Source organism: Patella vulgata, chromosome 7 (genome assembly GCF_932274485.2).
Source record: "Patella vulgata chromosome 7, xgPatVulg1.2, whole genome shotgun sequence".
Classification (NCBI taxonomy): Eukaryota; Metazoa; Mollusca; class Gastropoda; family Patellidae; genus Patella; species Patella vulgata.
This window is the reverse complement of record NC_065885.2, coordinates 27095796-27115142: the sequence shown is the minus strand read 5'-3', so window position 1 is coordinate 27115142 and position 19347 is coordinate 27095796. Positions and strand designations below refer to the sequence as shown.

The window sequence follows — 19347 nt, the reverse complement described above, 5'->3', positions numbered from 1 at the left end:
ATTTCACTGAAATTTTCATATTGCAAATTTCTTTGAAATTTCACCGAAATTACAAAACATAAAAATGTCATTTTTCATTGCAAGCATTTTAATAACAGCATATAAAGATTTGTAATTTGTGAAAGAGAATACTTTGAAAGACGAAATGTTTTTAATTTCCATTAATTAATCACGCTTATTTCCTCAAGTAGACAATTTCATAGACGTTTATTTTATTCGTCGATCACCGTGCGTAATCCACGAACACGTGCTAAGTAATATTAACTACATGTTTAAAATGATGTCTAATCTTATGAATAACTCAACATCAAAATTTTTGCCGATATATCCCGATAATCACCTATTATATGGTATGATATTGTGATAGAATGGAAATGTTCTCAAACATAACACACGGGTTTCAATAGTCATATTATACTATTCAAAAAAAGTAGGGGATATTTGATTTTGGGGGCATAATACTAAAATATGCAAATGACTACGAAAAAAGTCACTATAGAACCTAACAGAAGAAACATTTCCAGTTACATGTGACGCCCAAACGCACCAATAGCTACCGCATGGAATGCAGGTGATGCTTGGGATCATCATGGGGGTCCAACCCAAGATTTGCACGACTCTGACTTTGAATGTTACAGTCATTGTGGCATTGAATTCCAGGGTGGAAACATCAGTTTAATTGTTTTAGTGACCAGAAAACAAATTTTGATATGCGTCGGCTTACCCAAAATGAAAGGTTACGTGCCCTTGGCATGCTACAGATCGGCACAACACAGGGGGTTGTGGCGCGGACGATGAATGTTTCTCAGTCTGTCATAAGCAGGCTATGGTCCAGATACCGTGATACAGAATCTGTACAGGACAGACCACGCTCAGGTCGACCAAGGGCGACAACTCAAGCCCAGGATCGATTTATCTGTACCTTGGCCTTGAGAAATCGTGTCATCACAGCAAATCAGATCAGCGCTCGTCTTCAAACAGACACTGGTGTGAGAGTGAGTGGCCAGACGATTCGGAATCGACTGCATAGGGGTCACCTTCGCGCCCGACGTCCTCGCGTGATCCCTTGTTTGAGAGATCATCACATTCAGGCAAGACGTCGTTGGTGTAGGGATCGTCAACACTAGGATAATCGACGCTGGAGCAATGTGATGTTTTCAGATGAGTCAAGGTTCACTGTTGATTTTTTGGACAGACGTAGGAGGGTGTGGCGTCGTCGAAACGAGCGCTTCCAAGACGTTAACGTCATCAGACATGATCGATTTGGGGGTGGTTCTGTTATGGTGTGGGGAGGCATCACTGTTGCTGGAAGAACGGCTTTACATGTTGTTGCAGGGCGTGTTACAGGCCAGTACTACCGGGACAACATCTTGGCAGTCCATGTTGTGCCGTTCGCACGACGTCATGGCCGCTGTTTCATCTTCCAGGATGACAATGCAAGATGTCACAGGGCCAGGATCGTTACAGGTTACCTCCAACAACAGAACATCACCACATTACCTTGGCCAGCACTGAGTCCCGACCTCTCCCCCATTGAGCATGTCTGGGACATGCTTGGACAGAGGTTACGTCAACGTCAACAACGTCCTGCCAATGTCCAAGAACTTGCTGCTGCGTTGCAACAGGAATGGGACAATCTGGACCAAAATGACCTTAGACGTCTCATTAGGAGTATGCCACGTCGGATCAATGCTTGTTTGGCAAACAGAGGAGGATTTACCCATTACTGACTTGGTTGTGATGCTGTGGTAACTTTGCTGTTTGACCCCGGGTATCATTTTACCCTTATAATGGTCAGTCTGTGCCTTACTTAGTCTAACGATCATTTGGAATAAATCGATGAATGTGAACTTCATTTCATTTTGTCATTTGTTTCTTCGTCAGTTTCATTAGGTGACTTTAATAACACTTAAAAATCAAATATCCCCTACTTTTTTTGAATAGTATATTTGGAAACGAGGTCATCAATTACAGCACCCGTAAATTTCATTTACAGTAATTATTTTACGATCAATTAATCAATTCGATTGGCTGACCAATATGCAAATTGGATATATGCAAATTGATTTTACTGGTCAGCCAATCGAATTGCAGTATTTCTTAAAATTTTGATTGTATCTTAGTTTAAGTTTTCGTGAATAAGGGCCCAGTGTTATAATCGTGCGTAGGTCCTATTCAGAAGTAAATGCCCGCCACCAGTGACAGCCGATGCACATTTATCCCTGGTTTCCAAAATTTATATTATATGTGTGATAAACTATAATTTAGGATGTTATGATTTGATATGCGCGAAAATCGAAAGGAACCAAGATCTATGGGTGATAAATATTAATTTCAAGTTTCATCAAAATCGGCTCTCTATGTTGATGACTTTCAGATGTGCTATGGTTCTACAGACATGCGGATAATCGAACGTAAGTTGCAGCTTTGTTTGAATTCACTTCAACAATGGGCAACCGAAAATGGATTTCGTTTTTCGAAATCCACGACTGTCTGCATGCATTTCTGTCAGAAACGAGGTTTACATCCAGATCCAGAACTTTTCTTGGATGGCAACCGCCTTCCAGTTGTGGATGAAACCAAATTTCTGGGGCTGATATTTGATAAGAAATTATCATTTATCCCCCAAATTAAAAACCTAAAAAAGAAATGCCTGAAACCGCTCAACATATTGAGAGTCTTATCAAATACTGACTGGGGAGCAGACCGTAAGGTCTTGCTCCGATTATATCGAGCTCTTATAAGATCAAAACTCGATTATGGGTGTTTTGTGTATGGGTCTGCCCACGAGTCTTATCTCAAAGAGCTCGACACCATACACAACCAGGGACTTAGAATCAGTTTAGGAGCATTTCGTACATCTCCAGTGGACAGTTTATACGTCGAGGCGCATGAGCCCTCACTGCACAACAGACGTGATAAACTGGCCCTGCAGTATGCTACGAAAATTGCATCACTTCCAAACCATATTTCATTTAACACCATATTTAGACCTCTTCATGAGCATTTATATCTTGTTAAGACTAACGTCATTCGAATTCAACCCCTTTTGTCTGAGGCTGGTATCAGTCTTGACAGTATCGCGAATACCCCTCTCTTTGAGACTCCACCGTGGGCTGTATCTCCCCCAAAGATCGATTTCGATCTTTCGCAACATAAAAAGAGAGATACTAGCTCAACGGTGTTTCAGTCTCTCTTTCGAGAGCTAAGGTCTAAATATGGTGATTATGCTCCAATATATACAGATGGTTCGAAAGATGATGATCGGGTAGCTTCGGCTACTGTGACACCATCTGAGACATTTTCTGTCCGCCTTCCACCTGCTTCTTCCATCTTTACAGCTGAACTCCAGGCCTTACTACAGGCCTTGGAGTTCATTCAATCATCATCTATATTTAAATATATAATATTTACTGATTCTTTGTCCTCCCTACAAGCAATAAACAACAAACAGCTCGATCACCCATTAGTGGCAGACATTTATCGTCTGCTACTATCATTCGAGAGTACCAGCAAGGACATTGTCCTTTGCTGGCTCCCCAGTCATATGGATATCAAAGGGAACGATCAAGCAGACTCGGCTGCCAAGTCTGCTTTAGATCTTCCCATATCTGAATTTTTAACGCCATATAAAGATTTTAAATTTAATATAAATAATTTCATTTATGGCAGCTGGCAACGCTCTTGGGATCTTGCAGGCACAAATAAACTTCATCACATTAAGCCTCTTTTAGGAAATTGGCCAGGCAAATAAACTTCATAACATTAAGCCTCTTTTAGGAGATTGGCCAAGCTCCTATAGAACCAGCAGGAGGGATGAAGTTGTTTTGTGCCGCTCTCGCATTGGTCATACTTTTTTAACTCATATTTTCATTTTGAAGCGAGAGCCTCAACCAGAATGTGTTCACTGTCATGTTCCTTTGACAGTAAAACACATCTTGATTGAGTGCAATCATCTCAAGAACGTAAGATCAAAATATTACCGTTGCCAGTCTCTACGTCATCTATTTGCCCAACCGGGTTTATATTGTAACATACTAGACTTTTTAAAAGAGACATGTTTTTATCATAAATTTTAATTGTATATTTATCACTTCATTTTTGTATTTTAAATATTAATATGCATAGAAGGTTTATTTCATTTTTAATTTTAGTTACTGTGATATTGTTTTTATTTATGCATATAATACTTTTTCTGTGATATTTATTTAACTTGTCTCTCATAAATCACCATATGTTTGGCGCAATATAGCCCGGTTGGAGCTGACGTGCCATTAAACAACATTTCATTTCATTTCATTTTATCAAAATCGGATCAAAATTGTGACCTCTAAGGGTCCTCCCGTTTCCTCCCACTGCTAAAGACCCCTACGCGCAAGCGAATTATTGCAATAAAATTGAACCATATGTTAGTCCATAAATGACCGAGTGGACGTTAAACCCCATTTTTCTCTCTCATTTTGTTTTTAGTGAATCAGCCATAGATTGATAATTCCTTCCGCGTTGTCTTCTGGGATATGTTTTCCTTTGTTCATTACAAACGGAGCTTGAACCATTATATCCGTAGACTAATGATTCTAATATATAATCCCATATATTTACGATAAGTGAACAACTTCACGGTAAGAGAACAACATCTATATAGTGTATTTTAATTTCGAATATCATTGATAATATTTTGGTTTGGTTTTTAAGGTGCTAAATCTCTCGACTGATTTAGATCAAAATAATGCATTGAATTGGGCTAGTCTGACATATTATTTCGATTAGTGATGAAGATTAAATTATTGTTTACAAAAATAAGGAGGAAGTCGGTTGGTTTACTAATCCTACTTTCATGTTTGGCTTATAACTGTCACAATACTGTGTTGATTATATAATAATATTAAGATTTGCTTTATCTATAGATTACAATTTTCAACATTGCCAGATTATCATCCCACAAAACAAATCAATACTACGAAATTGATCATTTTATTTTCCAGCCAAATCAAAGAGGTCATTTTAAAGAAAGTGTCCGAGCAAAAACGATTTTCAACACAGCGAAAATCTTGGCACCTATTTAACAAAATCTGATTTAAATTTTACTTAGAGGGCATCTGAGAGAAGAAAATAATCTAGTGACATTTAATTAAAGATACATTATGTAAGATTTAGATAAAGAACTAGCCATTCTTGCTGTAATAGTTCGAAAGTAGATGATGTAAAATGAATAATTTGAAAATTTCATTCAAATTACTCTATTGCAAGCGAAGATATTAGCCTTTGAAGTTTGACAGACGTGTGCAATAATTTCAACCACCGTACTGGTTGATCGAAGCTAAGTCTCGGTCCTCCATATTTGATTAAATTAAAGTATCGCTGAACCATTCTAATCTATTTAATATCGGAGAAATCTGATGCCATCGAGAGTTGATTAAGGCATGGATCAGTTAATTAATGTCTAATTAATACTTTAGAAAACATTTCAGGCCTAAAGAAAGACCTGCAACAGGCAGATTTAGATCTTGCATAATGCATGTTTAATAAAAACATGCAGATTAACAGTATTTATTGACTTCATATGTAGCCTATGACTGCCTTTACCTGATGGAATCACTTCACTTATCGTTTTGTTTCTATGAAAGGTGTAAGTCTGGGCTTTTTGTTTGGTTGGGGTGACTAAAATTATTCATTTTTTGCAACCGACGCAGAGTACTATTTTCATATTTACATAACATAAATGTTCGACTATGTCAATGGTTGAGACTATATACTGTTGTTAGATTATTTATACATGTATATGACATTTTGTAAAATAAAATAATGACAACATAATTTCTGATGTAATATCTAACTATTGTCATGGGATATATAAATGTATAACTTTCTGATAGATCGCCCAGACATAACAAAATTGTCTCTGGTCTAGCTGTAGACGATTCATTACGGTAACATCTAATAATACGACGTTGAGAAAATGGTCACTTAATTATCTATTAATAAAGGACAATATTGGTGTCAGTCATTATCACATATGTGATAGAACTGGTTTAACAGGTTCCAAATATAATTTTAAAACAGATATCATTGATACGATAAATGTGTAATCAAGGTTTCAATAAACGGAAGCGACGAACGCAAAAGGAAAACAGAAATTGACTGTCACTATATATATAAAGAGGAAACGAAAAAATACAGAAAAAGGCTGGGCATTACCATGTTTTTATTAAAGATACATTATGGGAGATATTTATAGAGAGTTGGCCATTCTTGCTATAACGGTTCAAAAGTAGATGATGAAAGAAGAATATATTGAAAAGTTCAGTCAAATTACTTTATTCTGAACATAGTTCTCATCGTTGTAATATTTGCCTAGAAATGGTAGCGAAATGTGTCTTCACCTTCGTCGAACGTTTGATTGACAGGCGTTAACTCCACCTACATATCTCGATTATCAAGTAAAGTTTTCAATGGCATGCGGAAACGCTTTACAGCGGCCTTGCTAAGTACACTCTATCATTTAGCCTCGATCTAACTGACGTATTTTCATCAGGTTACCCCAAATCTGATTTAATCAATTAGTGAAATCCTATTTAAATCCGAGCTGTAGCCGAGCCATCCGTGGGTCTACAGAGTTGATTTTGGTCTTGTTGTTTAAATAAAGATCTAATTTATAATTTCTATAACATCTGAAGCCTAAATTAAGACTTGCAATAATCAGATTATGTCTTGCATAATGAATAAAAACAAGTGAATGTACGGACTATTTCTATTTTTCTCGTATTCTCTTATCTAGTGACATTTAATTACTTTTTTGAATTATCAGATATCCTCTCACAGTCTCACGTAACAACTTTTGGTCTTCGAAGGAATTATTAGTGAGCAGTCAGTTATACAGAAGGATAACTCGTGTTTTCCTTTTGCGTTCGTCACTTCCTTTTGTTGGAACATTACACATTTATCGTAGCAATGATCTCTGTGTTAAAGGACAATATTGGTGCCAGTCATTCTCATATATGTGATAGAGCTGGTAAAACACATTCAAAATATAATTTTAACACAGAGATCATTGCTACGATAGCTGAGTAATACAGGTTTCCTGAATCGAAAGTGACGAACGCCAAAGGAAAACACGAGTCATCCCTCTATATAACTGACTAATGTGACGAGTGATAACAGATACACGGCCGAATTTCTGCTCACTAATAATTTTTCGAAGACCAAAAGTTGTTATATGGGACTGTAAGAGAATACCTGACAATTCAATAAAGTAATTGAATGTCATTAGATAAGAGAACACTAGAAAAATAGAAATAGTCCGTACATTCCCTTGTTTATATTCATTCTATACCTTATAAAAACATGGTATGCACGGACTTTTTCTGTTTCTCTTTCCTGTTCTCTTATCTAGTGGCAGTCAAGCTTTCACGCAGATCCCGCTACTTAATTTTCATATTATCCGGTATTGAATTTTAAATAATTAACTATTCTAAATTTAGAAATAATATTAACTAAATGGAGGTAATTTAGTTGATAACGAATACACTGGGGGTTGGGAACAGTGTAGATAACTATTATGTACAGTTTCCCGCAGCGTACAACTCAAGAAGCGTACAATGGTGTGTCATGTGTTCAGTGCCACTGAGGGCGCACCAGTTTCTCCCATAAAACTATGCAGTTCGCTGTCCACGCCGAACGTAACGAAGATTACTGTTTTCATTATGTACTTTTAAGATCAGATTAAGGAAAATACCGAAAAAACCCACCTGTAAAAATAACCTACTAACCAATTGATATTATTAATCGGGTAAACCGCGGATCAGCGGAAGAGAAATGCGCAATGACCAGTTCATATTCACTATTATAACTACCTATTATGTCTTTGAGCACTACTTACTATTATGATTGCCTTTTGAGAAAGTAAATGAGTTTTTCTATATTATTCCAGTAGCTGTGGGCAATGTTGATATTGTTCATGAACTGAAGCAGAAGAAGTAATGAACCGCTCTAATGGAACCCTTTCGTTCGTCTGATCAACTTTGATCAACTCTGATCACTGGGTAAGACAGAGAGGCTAAACCTATTTACTTCATACGCTACAAAGACTTAAGATACTTGAGCGAAGTATTGTACGAGTATTAGCCCTTGTAATAAAAGGTCTTGATTTTATTCTAGCTGGGACTAATCGTATGGTAATGTATTTACTCTATTCAAACCTCTGTCTCGACAAACGGAAATAACACTTTCTATACCGTTGACAAAATATATATAGTTTGTTGGTAGAATCACCTTAGGCGCACGGGCTCAATGACTGTTAAGGGGGCAGAACTCGAAATGCTCGAAAAAATTCGGGTTGGGAAGCTCCCCCCCCCACCCCAAAAAATTGGGAACGCGTTTTCCTGCTATTCCAGCCCGTGAATACAGTGACTTCAATGTGGTCCAATATATAGCCTACCCAAGGTGGCTGACCCGAATCCCAAACAAACAACCAATCGTCTCCGGGTGTGGGGGCCTCGCCCTCCTGGAAATTTTTTTGAAAATGCCACTACCCCAAAGGTTTTTTCTGCTATCCTAGCCCGTGAGTTAAGCAACTCCAAAGTTGTCCTGTCTAATGGTTTTGTAACTGAAATCCCCTTCAATGTCGACCCGAATTCCAACCATCCAACCAGACTGTTGCAGCTGCATTCACAAATAATAATCGATGTCCGAAAATGGCGCACAAAGCAGAGTGACTCCAGACAAAAATGTTTTAATCCATAGTCAATTCATTACAAATTCGTGGTATTGAATTAAAAGAAAGTAAAATTGGTGTTTTATTAGATTTGGGGCACTTTATTTTGCCAACTAGATGAAATAATAATTTTTGTTTTCACTGGACCCGTCTGCCAGAAAATCAGATTGCCCAAAAGCTAGGGGGCAGCTGCCCCCCTTCCCTGCCCCCTGACCCGTATGCCCCCCTTCCCCATTCCTCCGCATTATCCCTGTAAATCTTTGGGAATGCTACATGAATCTTTCCAAACACAACGTTAATATCTTTTTGCTTGCTAGGTAGATGGGTGGATAGACGAATGAAGGGATGAATGATGGATGAATAAGATAGGAGAAACGGTCAATAAGTAATTGCTAACTTGTATGTACAAATTATAAACAAACAAAGTTACACAATGAAGACGTAAAAGAACCCGTGGCAATAAGAGTAGGCTGTTGTGCCACTGTGTTGAGCAAAATTTCCCTCATAGCACTATTCAGTGCAGAATAGTAAGACTTTAAACCCCATTTCATTTCATATTTGTAGGCTGTTGATTTATAAATATACGTCGTTGTTACACACTCGTTCACAGCCTCTTTTTTTCTCAAGAATCAAATTGATGACTTTAACGATGTAGTTATCACCGGGGCATGGGGACGCAGGTGATGAAGTTCAGTCGTATACAATTTACTTGTATAGTAAAATAGACATCGGAGAATATGAAACACTAAAAAAATTCGAAAAACTGAAATAATGAAGGAAATGAGTAATGACCAGGTCGCATAGAACCCGGAAAAATAAGATAATTCCGAATCCGACACGAATCGTGAATGTTTTTATTGATATGAAAATGGGAAAATAATGAATGAAATGGCACGTCAACACCAACATTAATCACATTCAAGAATTGTTTTAAAAATAAAATATGAATTGAAATCAACTAAATTAATTTCTTACCGATAATAGAGAGAAAGAGAGAGAAATGGGGTTTAACGTCCACTCGACACAAACTAGGTCAGTTTGGGATTGGTTCAATTTTATTTCAATAATTCGTTTGCGCGTAGGGGTTTTAGCAGTGGGAGGAAATAGGAGGACCCGGAGAAAACCCACGAGGATGGACAGGCGATCTTACTCCTTGTCACGTACAACCGGGGAATCAAAACCACGCTAGTTGACTCAATTTTGGGACTGGTTCAATTTTATTTCAATAATTCGTTTGCGCGTAGGAGTCTTTAGCAGTGGGAGGAAATAAGAGGACCCGGAGAAAACCCACGAGGATGGACAGGCGATCTTACTCCTTGTCACGTACAACCGGGGAATCAAAACCACGCTAGTTGACTCAATTTTGGGACTGGTTCAATTTTATTTCAATAATTCGTTTGCGCGTAGGAGTCTTTAGCAGTGGGAGGAAATAAGAGGACCCGGAGAAAACCCACGAGGATGGACAGGCGATCTTACTCCTTGTCACGTACAACCGGGAAATAAAACCACGCTAGTTGACTCAATGGCAGACCTTATGATACAAAGCGCACGCGCTAACCATTCGGCCATCCAACCCCGCCACTGATAATAAAGTAGCCCCCTTATAAAGAGGAATTATGTCCGTTCTTGCTATAATATAATAGTTTAAAATTAGACTGCGAATATATTGAAAATTTCAGTCACATCACTTTATTCTGAGCGATGTTATGAATGTTTGAAGTTTTGACAACATATGTCGTAAATAGTCTCGATTGTCAAAAAAGCATTGCTACTCCAACAACAAGTATCTATTTTCTATGTTAACGTTTAACAAAGATATAACAGACATTGTCTAGTTGAATATGAGCTTGTCTTGTTGTTCTTAGTGTTTAATGTCCGCTTTCACCGAGGATGATATTGCAGACAAGTTGCCTTATTTTCATTTGTATTATCTAAGCGCAAGCGTAGGGGTCTTTCCTGTGTGAGGAAACCGGAGTAAAACCCACGAGGTTGAGAAGGCGCCCCAACCGCAAGCCAGAGGTGACCAGCCAGCTACAACTCGAAGCGCGACACTCTATACCACTAGGCCATTCACAACCCCCTTATGGGCTTGTCATACGAATAACAGTTTAAACAATAATTTATATAACATTTGGAGCCACCCCCCCCCCCCAAACAGTTCTATACGGTGGCTGATTTAGGACACGCAAAAAATTAATATCTCGAGCGCTCGAGATACTATGTCGAGCGCTCGAGATAATTAAGTCTTGCGCTCGAGATAATTAAGTCATGTCGAGCGCTCGAGTTTATTAAGTCCAACACTCGAGATAATACAATCGAACACGTTTCAACCGATGTTTCAAGCTTTATAATTGTGTGCATTATTTAATGATAAACTTGCAGAATAAAGATATTCATTTTGTCCTTTTTACAGCCCATCCAAAGCTGCAGTGACGGAGCGGATACCCCCCTCCGGAGTCCCCCCCCCCCCCACACTCCATCCCATGGTCAAAGCCACCACTAAATATTTCCCATTGTATCTACCTCCTTCCAAGTTAAAGAGTGAGTAATCTGGGATGTGGGAGAGGTTGTCGCCCTCGTTTACGAAAATTTACACCCTGTTGAACCAGTATGCTTCATATTATTTTGATATCATATTTGCTATTGGGAAATCTAGCCAAAATTTTAATTTTAAAAGAAGTTGCGGATATAGGCATTTCTGACAGACAATTGCGACGCAATAAATATCCTGCTGATGTAATAGACGTCGCTGACTTTATAAATAGCAACTTGGGTAGCTCTTGTAACCAACTTGGTTATCGAATGATGAACCTTAAAAATGTATTTTAATTGGATTTTCCATTAGCAGAGAGGATGTCAGAATACTATTAAGCATTTTGGTCAACAGCAGGCCTAGAAATAACGGTTTTAGATGTACCCGACAAAATGTCAGTCACTAATGAAATAGTACCTGACATTTTCAATTGGTGTCGGACATGTATAAATAATATCAATAAAAATACAAATAAGTGCCGGACAAAGCCTGAATCTGTGACTGACATTGTCTGTGACATGTACCTTATTTCCAGGCTTGCAACAGGGTGTAAATTTTCGTAGACGAGGGCGACTAATCCGCCAAAGATATTTTGCTCGGGGTTCTAATTTTATCTTGCATTTTGATTCCTACGACAAGTCACATACGCTCACACCGAACCCAGAACTACAATCCCGAGGCAGCTGGCCAGCTATAGCATGAAGCGCTACAACTCCTCCCACATCCCAGATTACTCCCACCTTAACTTGGAAGGGGATAATGGGAAATATTTAGTGGTGGCGTTGAGCATGGGATGAAGTGTGTGTTCGGGGGGTATCGGCTCCGTTAATGCAGTTATGGATGGGCTGTAAAAACGAACAAATGAATATCTTTATTTTGCAAGTTCATCACTAAATTATACACACAATTATACAGCTTAAAGCAACAGTTAAGACGTGTTCGACTTAGTATCTCGGGCGCTTGCGATACTAAGTCGAGCGCTCGCGATAATTGGGATGAAGTGGGGGGGGGGGGGGTCTTATCCGCTCCATCACTGCAGCTTTGGGGGGGTTGTAAAAACGAACAAATGAATATCTTTTTCTGCAAGTTTATCATTAAATAATGCACAAAATTATACAGCTTAAAACATCGGTTGTATCATCTCGAGCGCTCGACTAAATTATCTCGAGCGCTTGACTTAATTATCTTGAGCGCTCGACTTAGTATCTCAAGCGCTCACTTAGTATTTCGAGCGCTCGAGATATTATTATTTTTTTTGGCGTGTTCTAAATCAGCTACCGTAGATAAATGTGGAATCCATTTTGTAATGTTAAATATTCATCTAAAAAAATTAAAAAAGTTAACGAGCTGTTGTTTTGTTTTAAAAATTAATAACTGCGAAAGTTTAGTGAAACCGGGTACAAGATATACATTATACACAGCTCGTGACTTACCGCCCACACATTACACGATCTATGGTTCAATACGGTCAAAATGGTGGGTCTATTGGGTTTTATCAGCTGTTCGAGTTCTAATTCTAAAACAAAAACGCTGCGTCAATAATGCTGCCACAGATAGCATAGAAGCCACATTTATAAATATGCAATGTTTCAGGCGAACTGGAATATTTTAATTCAGTGTTTTATTAATTATAGCCAAATTCTGTAAATGTCATAGATTTACAATTGAACAGAACGGTCGCGAAGAGGAATCGTATTACGTGGGAATGAATGAAATGAGGTTTAACGACCGACTTTTCAGCTCCATCCAGGCTAATGAAGATGGGTATTATACACCCCTTTCATCATCCCCTCTCCCTCTCCCATGCGTTAAATTGTCAATCTTAAAATCTCGATTAAAAGCTCATCTTTTCAAAAATTGACAAAAACAATTAGAGCCAGAGCTCAGCCAATGAATTTTTGTATCATTATTTACAAATTTTTAATTTTTTATTACAACTAATCGTACATCCCCGTCCCAACTATGCCACCGTCTGTATGTTAACTGTCTTTTTCATAGAAAAGTCATTGAAAACCCGATAATGGCGGTCTACCCATTCCGCAAAAATCCGTACATAAACGATAGTAGATTTACCCAAAAAAAAAAAAAAATCATATTCTTTTCGGTAACCGAGGAATGCGTTTCTAAGCGGGTATTACTTTGTGTAAATCTCCCACGAGTAATTTTTACGTATTCTCACCGCGTTCCCTGTTATTTCGTTTCGTTTTTTTTATAGTTCAAAATTTCTTTTTACTTGTCTTTACTACACTAGGATCCGGAAAAGTTGTTATATTATAGGCGTTCTAGTTAAAGTAAGGGATTAGCCAGAGAAACGGTCTTTTACGGCGACTTCTTAGCGTGCCATGTACGGAACTGTGGGTAAAGCTAGAAAAGTCAACGCTGATTGATTAATCAATCTGATGTCATAGGGTCAAAAGCCGCTCGTACAACCCTGACACGACCTCCCAGTACAACTTGCCAGATCTTTATGTAGTGTAGGCCATCGAAAATATAAAAAACAAAACGAATTATAGATCTGTATTTTAATCAGATTGGTAAATTACCGACGGTAAATCCTTATTTCATTGACTTCAAAAACACTTAATAAAAACAGCTGTAACTGATAATTTTTATATCTAAAAATATAACCATAAACTTAAAATATCGTTTGAGAAATCTGTCAAATAAGATATCACTTTAAATTTCCAGAAACTACATTAGGTGGAATAATTAATAAATCGCTTATCCCAGAAATCAGGGGAATAAAAGAAACCAGTGAGTTCGAGTCTAATCAGAGACCAAGAGACCATTCGGCGCTCCTAGAGGGACAGTATTTAGCGTTTTCAGAGATTAGCCGCCATTGAAGCAGGTTTGAAGGAAACCGAAAGATGTTTTATTTTTGATGTATACTTGTTAGCTTATATTTGTAATATCATGGCTGTTGTAAACTTTGTATCCTGCTTAATATAAAAACATATTTTAGAAGAACGGTGTATTCCTGAGTTTTGTATATAAAGTCATAGTGAGTTATATGAGTTATATTGAAGTCACAGTGGGTTATATTGAAGTCATAGTAAGTCCTTGGAGAAGTCTATTATACATGTACTTTGAAGTCCAATTCGAAACACAACGAGCATTGTTTCTTGTTCTTTTGTGTGCCGTTTTGCGAACAGTGTAAGTTTTGGTTTGTCGTGACTAGGATAATAGTGATATACATATTCGCCCTGTTCTTATCTCCGCTCGCGTTCTCGTCTCTTGCGAACAGTTCGTTTGTCATCGAATTCAACCGTTCATGACTTGACTTGTCACTGGAATCAACCGTTCATGACCGCAACTTGAATTGTCACTGGAATTAGCCGTCCATAACCACAACTGGACTTTTCACTGGAATTAACCGTCCATGACCACAACTGGACTTGTCACTGGAATCAACCGTTCATGACCACAACTTGACAAAACTCTCTGTAAACCACGTGTCTGTTCCAGACGTAGTCGAATCTGTTTTGCTTAGATCCACCCGCGATGTCTTTTTTGATATTGAATGATTAGACAAGTAGTTTAAAATATGAAGTAATAATTACCTGCTGAAAAGATCGATGTTAAAGAAGACATATTCTCCGTTGTCAAAGTCTAGTTCATGAGCCTTGATCATTATCTCTCTCACAGAATCTGGCGAGGCACACAATACAACCACTGAAAATATAAAATAACGACAATATTAATATGTTTCGGTTAGGTTCCCGTGGATAGATACTAATAAGCTTTATCTAAAAAGATTTATGCGAAAATAAAACATTTATATTTTTTATTTAGATATTTATGGAAGGTCTTTCCAGACAATTTGTCGTCAGATTCTCGTCATTGAAGGTCTAGTGACGATAACATGAGAACCTATAGACAAACACAGCTGGGATTAGTTTTTTTAGATTCTTGGTGCCGATAGTTTATCTACATAATACATACAATCAGAAATAGAGGAATATTCTCCTTTAATAGATTTTATGAATCTGAGTATGGCACCGAAACAACATTATTTTTAGCGAGGCAAGAGGTATTCGACGGTTGTTAAGGTTTCAAGGAGTCTTAAGTAAATACTATGTGGGGGATTTCTATTTGACAACAGCAAGCGGAAGCGTAACATATCTGACAGGAAAAATTGATATCATCGACAAGTTGCTTTTTTTTTATTAGTGGCGATACATATCACGATGTTGTGCACTTTGTGCTAACACGCTAATCTATACATATAATCCTAATGTTCCTTTTCTTTCATCTAGCATTTCGTTTAATCATTTGAAACAAATCTGATGAATTTTATGATAGGGAAATTACAGAACTTCCAAAGGGTTTTATTAATATTTGAATTAAAAACAAATTACATAAAGCAACAGGATTCGACACTTGCTAAGCTTAAGATATGGACGGTTAGATGACTTGGGAACTGAACTGTCAAGAGCGTGACTTTGTTTGAGTAGAATAACATTGTTATCGTTTCATAAAAGCGTTACAATCGATCTTTTTTCAAAATTTCAGAGCTCACAGCTTTTGACTTTAAAACAAATGTATATAAAGCAATAAAATTGATTAAATTTTGTGAAGTAAGCATGAAACGATTGCATAAAAGTTGAAATCCAGATTGTGAAAAGCTTAGGCTTACGTCCTCTTAAACATCAAACGTTTCCCTCCTCTCATCTCTGCATTTGGTAATCTACAATGGGATGGGGTAGAGAGTTCAGGTCCGATATTAAATACGCGAGCTTATATAATTTACTCGGAAGGATTTGGAAGAAATACTTCGTAATTAACAGGATGTAACATTTATTGGTAAGATTCGGTCGGTGGTAATCCGAGGCTCCGCATTTACATGGTAATATCAATAACGATCTAATCTATTTTACATCCTTATTTGATTTCTTGTAGAACTACGAAAAAAAGGCGATCTTCCTGAGGAATTAAAAAGGTTCTGTTCTTGTTTGAACATGAACTATTTTTCGTTCCAGTGTGTACCGTAAGTAAGACTCAATGCAACTTAACATGTTTGATTTTGAAATCGATGCAATTATAGAAAAGTAATTCAGAATATTTTCACCAAGCTTGCTTTTTAGAATCCAATTCCTTTATTTACTTTCAAATGGGACCACCGTTCAATACTCCCATTCTGCAGTCTTATTAACTTTCGAGTAATATGATGATCGCAATATTCTAATGAAATAATTAACAAATGGGTCTCTATCTTGACGGTTCATCGAGAATAATTAGCCCATATATTAATCGGGTCTATAAAAATGTTGAGAGCGCTATGTTGAACTAATTAACAAACACTCTTTATTCTGTTTGTTTAATCAAGACAAACCAGGCTAGTATAAGAAATAATTATCCAGTAACGTGAATTCAACCTCAGACGAGATGTTTGTCAATATGGATATCAAGGGAGGCATTTTAATTGTTTTTGTCTACGAAATTGCATTACAAACAAGCGTCAAAAGATCGTGTTAATTTCACAGCCCGCATGTACTTCGATTAAAACCATCAAAACTCGTAGACATACTGCGATCAGATCAAGTTCCCAATAGTCCTATAATCTTAATCTCTTTAGGCAAGTCACACAAAAGATGCTGCGAGTGAACTTGAGATTTCTGCTCAAGATGATTCTAACTATGTCTAAAGGCCAAGTAGTTATTGAATTTTGAAAATTCCGCATGATAATTCGAAAGTTACATTTTCCTTGCCGTTCGCATTCTTCTAAATAACCACTCCAACGCAAATTGTGTAATGATTTTTCTCGAAATACATGGAGCCGACGATCACCCAATTATCTTTGAAAAGCCGTTGGTAAAGAAACAAGCGAGTGTAGCTATCTCAGTTTGGAGAATTAAGAACGCAAAATATCAATTTTTAGACATTAAAAATCTTTAACAGAAAAAACAAATATTGGTTTCAAATATTTTATATATAAATTATTGTTCTCTCGCAATGATGACAAACAGATCAAGATAATAGGTAAGGTATTTTCTACAAAATTTGATTAAAACGCAACTGCTATTAGAAGTCAGTCATTACAAGATTTTCTGTCGAGCATTACGGAAATTTGAACAAAAGAAACGAGTAACAGCTTGCAATAGAATAAGAAGAATTCGGGAAAGATGTATATGGACACTATATGAATTCAAGTTCTGACCACCGGTGATAGCGCATCATGATATCGACAACTTATATTAGTTATATCCATTCAGGACATTATTAGTCCTATATTCGTGCGGATGCGTGGGGGATATATACGAAGCATAGATAAACATCACACTGTCTTGTAGCACAAAACGAAAGGCGTTCACGTCCCAAAATAATGAATACTGATTTAGAAACTGAATAATATGTGGGATTGCAGTGTTCCTATTCAGAATTGCTATTTTATCATTTACTGGAAAACGATACTATGTATTTTGGAACGGGTACATCCCGGCTTTGCCCTGGTATTATCGCTTTCTTCCATTTATTACATAATTATTGTGACCCGAAACTAACCCACAATTCGTTTTTTTTCGATTTATTCCATATTTTATATCTTGCCGGGCTCATTTTACTTAACATACAAGTTCTATCACTGTGTGCTGTTAAACGCTGTTGTTCCATTGACACCAACAGATCGTCCACTGGTCTTCATGCATGGGTGTACGAGCCAGGAACCCCGGGGAGGGGTGGGGGACTGCAGAGTTGGGAACATTCAGGTATATGCAAGAAAAATACAGACAGTGAATCAAGAATATCAACAGATTAATTTCTGGCTAATAATAATCCAAAATCTTGGCAAACAAAACATTTCCAGAAGTACAGGAATTCACTCAAAGCTCTGGTTTTTCCGAGATAACTGCCAAGTCTGTTCGATGGTTCTCGCTGCCATGCCTATTTTTGTCACGGAAGTCAATCCCGATCAAATATTAAAATGAAATGGGGTTAAACGTCCTACTGTGTTGCAGGACGTAGGGCCTGACAAGGATAGGTGTCTAGTCGTTCGGATGGGACGAATAACCGAGGTCCCGTGTACACATTAGCGTGCACGTAAAAGATCCCTTGGCAGATGGCCGTAGCGCCGGTGTCCGGGCAAAATTTCCCTCGTAGCACACTCTATGGCGTATGCCCGTCTTCATTAGCCTAGCCGGAGCAGAACAGTAGGACGTTCATTTTTAACGTTCTACTGGACCAATGAAGACAGACATACGCTACGCAGTGTGCTTTGTGGGACATTTTGCTCTTCTTGCACGTCAATATGTAAACGGACCTCCACTACAGTTTCAAGATTAATGCAGTCGGCACCAAGGTTAGTTTATCGGGTTTCCACTTAGGGTGATATCGCAGACAAGCACCCACTCTGAATATATTACATCTTGTATAGAAGATCATAAAGACTAAACTAAATAAAGATACAATTTAACTAATTTGCCTAAAGCACACAATAACATTCATTTGTCGAGTTCCATTGTGATTTTAATATTTAATTTACTTTTGGCGGCCCAAACCTCACCAAATTAGAGCATCATTGGTAGGTTCTATATTCTTTCAGTTCCCTTTTAAAAAGAAATCGATCAGATTAATGGGAATTCATTCGCTGGTGTCTTCTTTTGATTCCAGATTGCGCTAAATAACAGATCTTTGCCCTGAAAGGGTCGCCTTACTCGCAAATTAGTATACGATTTTGTAATGTGGTGTTAATCCGTTTTACATATTTCATACACACAAGGACTAAAGAAACATTCTCGATTTTATTAAATGGAAGCAGAATAAAAACTTCTCATAATTCTAGAAGTATGCTTAGTGTTTTCCACTAAAAATCCGCGATTTAGAAATTAAAGATACATTCTCCCAAAAGTATGGTAAACTTGGTAGAAAAATACTGGATTACTTGAAAAATAACAAGGGGGCAAGCACTGGGCAAAAAAATGTCAGCGTATCACTAACTGCAACCCGCCTGTTGTCTGTCAGCTTATTTTGTGTTAGCTTGACTGAGGGAGCGGTTGTTATTTCGTGATCAAATGGTTAGGCGGTTTGGGGGACATTAATGAAGTAATAAAAAATACATTCTGAAAAATGGACCCTCGCTCAATGAAGTTAGGCGACAACAGTTTAT

General features: G+C 37.6%; 1 protein-coding gene across 3 annotated transcripts in view; it reads right to left on the bottom strand.

Annotated features, from left to right (window-relative positions):
* The window catches only part of LOC126827754 (atrial natriuretic peptide receptor 2), a 215537-nt gene that overhangs the window by 59055 nt on the left and 137135 nt on the right, over positions 1-19347 (bottom strand). For all 3 annotated transcript variants that reach the window (XM_050557269.1, XM_050557271.1, XM_050557270.2), the window contains exon 2: positions 14807-14918. In XM_050557269.1, coding sequence (XP_050413226.1) covers positions 14807-14918 — 112 coding nt within the window. The remainder of the gene's footprint in view (positions 1-14806; positions 14919-19347) is intronic.